The 8,807-nt window shown below is 39.8% G+C and overlaps 1 protein-coding gene across 1 annotated transcript; it reads right to left on the reverse strand.

Moving 5' to 3' along the window:
• Positions 1-3,005: 3,005 nt before the first annotated feature.
• On the reverse strand, positions 3,006-8,807 carry LOC143591750 (uncharacterized). Its single transcript, XM_077071864.1, has 4 exons — positions 8,650-8,807; positions 8,510-8,582; positions 3,269-3,428; positions 3,006-3,176 (listed from the first exon to the last, which is right to left on the reverse strand). Exons 1-4 carry the CDS (start codon positions 8,792-8,794, stop codon positions 3,072-3,074), a joined length of 483 nt encoding a protein of 160 aa, XP_076927979.1. The 5' UTR covers positions 8,795-8,807; the 3' UTR covers positions 3,006-3,071.

Below are 8,807 nucleotides of genomic sequence, written 5' to 3' on the forward strand. Positions count from 1 at the left end.
ATAATAGCTTAATTCTATATTTTTTTCAGTAGGATTGGTTTTGTCATTCAAAAGGGGTGGCGGCGTAGCTTGTTGTCTGCTAACCTGTCACTCTATTGTAATTGGATCCTTTTATTATAATATAAAAATAGCTTAATTCTATACTTTTAATTTTGTTTAATGTATACTATGCTTGATTTGTTATTTAAAACTTCAAGGGGTAAATCTCCAAAAGTTGGTAAAACAAAGAAGAAGCAAGTTTGTTTCATCAACTTTTTCATATTGATCCCAATGAATCATGTGTGATTTATAGAGGGGTACAAAACCAAACCGAAGCGGTTTGGTCAAAGCCGGTTTGATCCAAACCGGGTTTAAAAACCGGTTTAGGAGTAACAAAGGTCGACCTAGTCTAGCTCGGTTCGGTTCGGTTTAGAACTGGATAATTCGATTTTAACCGAACCAGTTCGGTTTTAAAATCAGTTTGGTAGGTCATAAGGAGAAACGGTCCCAAACCGGTTTTTTTTACCACCTCTAGACTGATTTGTATGGAGCAAGAAGAAGAAGATGGGCTTGGTCGACAACAACAGTAGCGTGTAATTGGGTCAAACATTTGGAAAGGACAAACGTGGGCTCCTCATTTGCTTTTTTGGGCTTATAAATGCCAACCTTGAATTTGGGTGGGTCAATTATTTTCTCATTAGCCAATAACCCCAGCAACTAACATAGAACCACCAATATGTTGGTCAAATAAGGGTGAGATGTTTTTCTTTGGGAGCAAATGGAAATAAAAATTTGCCATTATTAGATTGAATCACAGAAAATGTGTCCTGTTTAATCAACAGATAGAGTCGTACATATCCAAAAGGATATCAGCATGTGTTTTGCATTAGATGATAGTTATACATATTATTATGAAAATGGGTGCCGAATCTGTCGCTCTCTTAGCAGATGCATTCCTATTTTCGGCGTGACTGTTGTTCGAATTTGAAAGAACAATAGTAATAATAATAATAATAATAATAATAAAGCCAAAATCACAATAATTAAAACACAACCCAACCCAACCCAACCGGTTATATGTCTGTTTCCCAATCTGGCAAATGCTTCAGTCCAGTTGCGAAAAACACTGTAAAAGAATTTGAGTTATAACAATACTAGCGAGTCTATGCAAATTAAGAATTATATTCATATTCAATTCATTTTTCCTATTAATGGACCATCTATATGTATGATTGTATCACTCCTAAATTAGTAAAAACTAAAAAACACAGCTCAACAAGATATGCATTCAAACATTGTGATGACTGGCTTTGGTTGTTCAAAACACTTGATAATCCCCAAAAAACAAAGCATTAAACCAGTTTCTCGTTCCAACAATAACATGAATGAATAACAAATGGCCCACGCCCGAGTAAAGCACCAAATCAACATGAACAAAAACCTAACCTGTGTTGGACCGTGCTTTGCTAGGCATCTTACTTTTCAAGCTTCTGCGGGTACCTCGTAAGTAGAATCTTAAAAACCCATTGTTGACATGATTCGGATGATTATTGTTGTTAAAGTCATGTCCTTGAGGTTTGTTGTAGCTTACACTGCTGCTGCTTCTTGTTAGTTTTCCTTGTGTGTTACTGCCCCATGCTTTAACCTTGAGATTCCTCCACCACGTCTTGTGGAGTTCATTTTCGGCACCAATGCTGTGGAACTTTAAGCGGTGGTAATCCATGGAAGCAGGGGAGTTTGAGGTGGCATTCTGATTATTAATAAGCGAAGGGGAATGCATTCTCTCAATTAGTCCCTTGAAGTAGTATTCACCGCTCGGAATGTTGAGAGAAAACCTGGGGCCAGTAATGTCGCAGGATCTCCGGCCAAATCCGTAATCTGCGACATCAGACTGGGTTTCACGCTTTGATGTAGTATTATTATTATTATTATTATTATTATTATTATTATTATTATTATTATTATGTGATGAAACAACGGTTTTGTTTTGTTTGCGGCCCCATTTTTTCAGTTTTTTGGGCCAATTGGACCAAAAGTAGTTTGAGGAGGAGTTTTGATGATGTTGTAAGTTGATAGACTTGAAATTGTTGACAATTGCATCTATTTGAGCTTCCATTTCCAAAATGTCCTTGTCTAAATCATCCTCATCGCTGCTTATTATTATTTCCGAAACCCTAATTTCATCTTGATGTTGTTGTTTAGGGTGGCGAGGGAGTCTGGATATGGAATTGCGGTGGGAGGAAGTGAAGTATTACTAATAAGGCTGTGGCGCTCACACCGGAATCACTCACTGGGCCGGGATTCATAATGCAGGCAGTCAGGGTGTGTGCTTTGCTTGCGCACAGTCTACGGATCAATGGTGGTTTTGATTGCAGGGAGCGTGAGATTAATTCAGGATTCAATAATAATAATAACAATTTTTTATTCTTTTGTTTTGTAGCTAAATTACATTTCACATTTTACCCTTGGATTGGATGCTGCTGTTGCTTTACTTCCAAGCCTGGTTTTTATCATCATTATTCTTCTTATTATTAAATAAATAAATTACTTTTTTATTTAATTGTTTTAGGTTTTACTGATGAATTCGAAAACAAACAAACAAACAAACACGCTAGTGTTGAAATCTAAATAAAATGGCCAAATCGAGTTTATTGGTATTCCGTATAGGAATCAGATCATTTTCACCTCACGTCTATATGTCTTCTTTCACGATTCTTTTATATCAAGTGCCATAACATGATATGCATATATATATATATATATATATATATATATTTGTTTTAAACAGATATCTAGTCTTGCATTCAAATGAGCTATTTGAGATATGTCGAACCCAACCTCACTAAAATGAAAAAAAAAAAAACACCTTAAATCACTCATGGATACCATTAAACCGAAGGCTTTGGTTACTTTAAGCTTATTATTGATCAATCAAATAACTTCTCCACTAATATTCGTAACTACATAATCAAACAATTAAGATTTTCTAACACAGAAATGTAAAAGCGTTTGGAAAATTATGACGACGACCTAGAAATAATTTGCAAGTGTAATAAAAATAACTAAACAGCAGTTAATGTGAATACAAATAATCAAACAGCAAATGTGTTTTGAGGAATTTGTCTACCGACTTTCTTTATTCTTTCGGGTGGCCAAATTACATGAGTAACCCTTCCCTGAATCAAACCCAATGGAATCTGAAAAACAAAAATCATTTTCATTTCAATCAATCCTCAACTCTGAAACATAAACAACATTAATAAGGTCAAGTGTCAGAATGCATACATACCGGGCCATATGTTCTTGAATCACTGCTAAAAGCTGAATTATCTCCTTCCACCCAGCAATGTCCTTCCGGAACCTTTTTAGCGCCACTCGTGTCACTGATGTAGTCACCTTCCATGGCTACTATTCTTTTCACACATCTCTCCTTGAAATTTGTTGGATTGCTGCAAAACCGTATGGATATTATTATCTAAATAAATTCAAAACGAGTAACTTTGTAGAATAGTAACCAAGTTTTTCATTTGTTCCACTAAAGTCACTCAAGCTTCCTTTGTCCCTCTAAGACTACCTCCTACACAGGAGAGTCATGCCATCTGTGGCTGATGTGAAGTGCCATATGGCACCCCCTTTCCACATTGGGATTTTGTTTTTCAATATTTTTTTGTCCCACAAATAATGTAATGAAATAGTGTTTCAGACAGCCTAAGGTTGGTTATACGCAATTAGCAGGATGCCACTTGATGACATGTCTTTAATTCCTAATATTTATGTGATAATGGCAAATCTTTCCCAGTTAAATTCAATCAATCAATCAATCAATCAATCATACCCAGTAAAATCCCACCGACAGCAGAGCTATAGGTAGGGTCTGGGGAGGGTGGGATGTAGGCACACCGTACCTCTATCCAAAGGAATAAAGAGGTGGCTTCCAGAGAGACCCTCGGCTCTAAGAACATGTGTATGAAGCAAAAAAAGGAAATCAAAGTTTAACAGTTATATAAAAAACTACTACTAATTATAATAATATTAATAAAAAGGTCACAGTTTAACCGCAATATAAAAGCTAATAATAATAATAATAAAATATGTAAGGGAAATACCATTATGGTATGTGACTTAAATAAGTTAAGTCTAAGCCCTAAGGTATTCAATTCTCTCTAAAAATCCTTAACTTTAATTCTACTTCTCCACGAATTCCTATCCTCAACCATGTCCTCGGAGAGGTTTAGGTCTATCAAATCATGCCTAATCCTCTCATCCCAAGTCAATTTCGGTCGTCCTCTACCCCTCCTCCCCTCTATAGTAATGTTTTCTACGGATCTAACAGGATTCGTCGTCTGTCTTCTCTTTACATGTCCAAACCATCTCAATCTCCACTCTCTTATCTTGTCTGCTATGTTCGCCACCCCTAATCTCTCGCGAAGCACAACTTTTCTTATTCTGTCTAGCCTTGTGTGCCCACACATCCAACGTAGCATTCTCATTTCTGCTACCTCCATCTTCCGCACTTGTGCCTTCTTGATGGCCCAACAATCTGTTCCATATAGCATTGCAGGTCTAACTGCCATCCTATAGAATTTTCCCTTCAGATTAGTCGGGAAACTCTTTTCGCATAATATACCTGTGGCTGCTTTCCATCTACACCATCCTACCTGAACTCGGTGGGTCACATCACTGTCTAATTCCCCATCGCTCTGTACAAATGATCCTAAATACTTGAACTTCGTTACCTGCGGGACCACCTGCCCTTCAATTGTGATGTGTGCGTCTTCACTGTCGTTTATCTCACCAAAATCACAGTGTAGGTACTCCGTCTTAGATCGGCTAATCTTTAAACCTTTTGTCTCTAAGGTTGTTCGCCACTCCTCAAGCCTCATGTTTAGATCTTGTTTTTTCTCAGCAAGTAACACAATATCGTCTGCGAACATCATGCACCACGGGAGAGTCCCCTGAATCGACTTTGACAACTCATCCAAGACTACTGCAAAAAGAAACGGGCTCAACGCTGACCCCTGGTGAAGACCTACCTCTACAGGAAAGAAATCAGTATCCCCCACTGGCGCACGGACACTTGTTTCACTCCTGGTATACATATCCATAATTATCTCTATGTATTTCCTGGGCACTCTTCTACCCTCCAAGCACTCCGAGAGCACCTGTCGTCGCACACTGTCGTAGGCGTTTTCTAGGTCAATAAACACCATATGTAGATCACGCTTCTTCTCCCTATACTTTTCCATTAATCTTCTTATAAGGTGTATTGCCTCTGTGGTGGAACGGCCCGGCATGAAGCCAAATTGGTTGACCGTAACCTGAGTTTCTCGTCTAAGTCTAACCTCAATCACTCTTTCCCATAGCTTCATAGTATGACTTAGTAGTTTGATTCCTCGGTAGTTACCACAACATTGGGCGTCTCCTTTGTTCTTATAGATAGGAACTACAACGCTGCTCCTCCACTGGTATGGCATCTTACCTGATTTGAGAATACTATTGAACAGAGTAGTTAACCACATGACTCCTTCCTCCCCCAGACACTTCCACACCTCGATGGGTATGTTGTCTGGGCCAACCGCCTTAGACCTTCCCATCCTCCTAAGTGCGTCCTTCACCTCTTCTCGTGTGATCCGTCGGCAGTAGCAGTTATTCGATTGTTGTCGATGAAAGTTTGTGTTGTCATGTTCTTCTTGGTAAGCTCTCCCATTGTTAAAAAGATTGTGGAAGTAGGTTTGCCATCTTAGCTTGATGTCCTGCTCCTTGACCAGTACATGCCCATCTGTATCCTTTATGAACTTCACCGGTCCTAGATCTTGCCTTCTACGCTCCCTGGCTTTGGCAATCTTAAACATAGCATGTTCCCCCTCTTTTGTTTCTAGACTTTCATACATCCGTTTAAAGGCCGCCTTCTTTGCTTCCGCCACTGCCTTCTTTGCCTCTATCTTGGCCGTTTTGTAGTTGTCCCTCAAATCCACTCGCTCCTCCTCATTCGTGCACCTCATTAGCTCCCTAAAACATCCTTGTTTGTCCCTTATCTTGTCTTGCACTGCGTCATTCCACCACCAAGACTCCTTATGCCCACTTGACTTTCCTGTTGTGACCCCGAGAGTCTCCTTTGCTACTTGGATGATCTTTGTCTCCATAGCTTCCCATATATGAGTTGAGTCCCCATTTAGTCGAGCCCGCGTATGCAGTATGAGTTTATCCTTAAACAGAAGGAGATTTTCGTCCTTCAAATTTCCCCATCGAATTCTCGGTGTACCTTTCTTCTCTCGAACAGTCAGCTTATTTCTGAAGGCTAAATCAGTCACTAGTAGTCGATGTTGAGTCACAACTGCCTCCCCAGGTATGACTTTGCAGTCCTTCCACCAACGTCGGTCTCCTCCCCTCATCAAAAGGTAGTCAATTTGCGTGTCGCGTCCGCCACTGCTAAAAGTGATTAAATGAGAATCTCGTTTCCTAAAAAAAGAATTTATAATACCTAGGTCATGTGCCACCGCAAACTCTAGAAGATCTGTTCCGGTCTCATTCCTATCACCAAAACCGAAACCCCATGTACGGCTTGAAAACCATCGTTAGCCTTACCAATGTGTCCATTAAAATCACCTCCTATGCAAATCCTCTCCCCCCTAGGTATGCCCCCTACCACTGCGTCTAGGCAATCCCAAAATTCTCTCTTTTCCTGATCCCCTAGGCCTACATGAGGCGCGTAGGCGGAGACTACTGCCACTACTTCCTCTCCTAGTACTAATTTCAACACCATAATCCTGTCATTATGTCTTATCACCTCCACCACACTAGTGTGTATTTCCTTAGCCACTAGAAACCCCACTCCATTCCTAGCTCCATCAGACCCCGAGTACCACAACTTATACCGATTACACTCAGCCCCTCTATGTCCTTTCCACTTAGTCTCCTGGAGGCATGCTATCTGAACCCTACGTCTTTTAAGCACATCTACCAATTCTAACAACTTACCATTTAATGTTCCTACATTCCAAGAAGCCAAACGCAATATACGCTCCCTATCTTTACTCTTTCCTACACCCCTCGATTCAGGACATGGTCTCAGGTAATAGTCATGGTTCCTACGCTCTATGGTTGCAACTAATCACACAAACACAAGCAATAGAACACCAAATCAATAATAATAATAATAATAATAGTAGTAACAAAAACTAATAATAATAATAATAGACACACGGCACCCAGTAACAGATAAATTGGACTGACTACTCTAGCAGCCTCACGGCCTATTGCCAACAAAAATAAAAGATATGAAACGATCTCACCGGGATTTTAGCAAGTCACCAATATTGAAACCGGGACGAGACACCGTGAGCTAACGAGAATAAGCTAGAAACGTGACACAATCTACAACCCTTGAGTTTCGGCGGCGGCGGCGTTGAGCGGCCGCGACGGCGGAGCTCCGGCGACGTGTTACGGTGGCGGCAGAGGGTGAATCAGCTAAGATCCCTCAATGATAACACCTCGCAGCAACCCAGCAACCTCCACAGAGCCTTAATCGTTTTTCCGGCGGCGGCAATAGACGACGGCGGCGGCGGCAGTTAACAACAGTAGCCGGAAACAACAGTACAGCGAGAATAATGAGCTGCGGTGGTGTTATGGACGTCTTGGAGAGCTCCGGTAAGGGTTAATAGGGCTGTTGTTACCGGATCTTGAAGAAGGAGAGGAACCCTAATTACGGTCCGATTTGAAGCTTCTGGAATCGATTGGCTTGGTTTTTGGTCGTGGATTGATCGGATTGTGTAGGGGTAATCTGAAATGAAGGTGATTGATTGGATGATGGATGTAATCCGGTGGTGGTGAAGAAGAATCTGGAAATCCGGTGGTGGTGAAGAAGAATCGGTTTTGATATTTTCAACAAAAACTGGTTACAAGGCATAACATCCCCAATTACTGGATGCGAGTATGGATCTTCAGGCCGGGAATGAAGTTCTAAATTGTTTGATGGAAGAATATGAAAGACTCTTATGGGTGGAAACCATAGCAAAAAGTCAAATTTAGTTTTTCCCAGTTAAATTAAATAGATCAATAAATAGGTTGGCTGGTATTTGGGCAAACTGCCAAAAAAACTCAAAACTTTGGCCAAAAATCAGCTGCCAGACTAAACAAGCTGATCAGTATTTTTTTTCATTTATGTTTTAAATTAATATGTTCATGGCAAGTATTAGGAATTGACACAACTTCAAGGTAGCCCGATAACCTGGAAATTTGAATAACTTGAAAAAAAAAAAAGGTTTGGGTATCTAGACTTAATTACTATTCTATGAAGTCTTCCTAATACAAAACAAGATAGCTATTAGAAGTGGCAATTTCACCCACTTATTATTGTTCGTCTTTAAAGGATCAAAGGCTTACTAAAGTAGCATACAATTAATATATAGGGTTTGTTAGCAACATGCATATTGAAATAAAAACATGGTCGGGTATATATGCAAGCAAGAATAAGAATAGAATAGAATAGAATTTAAAAAGCACAAGCATAGATAGATAGATAGATAGATACCTGAAAATGACAACATCACCATGTGAGAATCTGTATTTGTCAAGGCAAAACTTCTCCAAGAAAACATAATCATCTGGAAGCAATGAATGAGGATGTCAGTATCAGAAAGAAACAAACAAACAAAGTGCATAATTACCTACCTGAAAATGAAGAATTAGATGCCGGATTATTAAGAGTAGGAGACATAGATGAACCTCGAACGGGGCATACGCCAGCATAACGGTCAGTGACAGTGATTCCCACCAGACCCAATGCCATAGACTTGGTAAGCCAATTCTTAATCATCAAAATACTAGTA

This window comes from Bidens hawaiensis, unplaced genomic scaffold (assembly GCF_021521415.1).
Source record: "Bidens hawaiensis isolate Kalapana, Puna unplaced genomic scaffold, B.hawaiensis_p1.1 tig00040035_1, whole genome shotgun sequence".
NCBI classification, from domain to species: Eukaryota; Viridiplantae; Streptophyta; class Magnoliopsida; order Asterales; family Asteraceae; genus Bidens; species Bidens hawaiensis.

Excerpts from the sequence above, each read along its gene's own strand:
- LOC143591750 (XM_077071864.1), bottom strand. The coding sequence starts at position 8,794 with ATGATTAAGAATTGGCTTACCAAGTCTATGGCATTGGGTCTGGTGGGA. Across the intron at positions 8,583-8,649 it reads ATCTAATTCTTCATTTTCAG|ATGATTATGTTTTCTTGGAG; the intron begins GTAGGTAATTAT and ends CATTGCTTCCAG. Across the intron at positions 3,177-3,268 it reads ATTCAAGAACATATGGCCCG|ATTCCATTGGGTTTGATTCA; the intron begins GTATGTATGCAT and ends TTTGTTTTTCAG.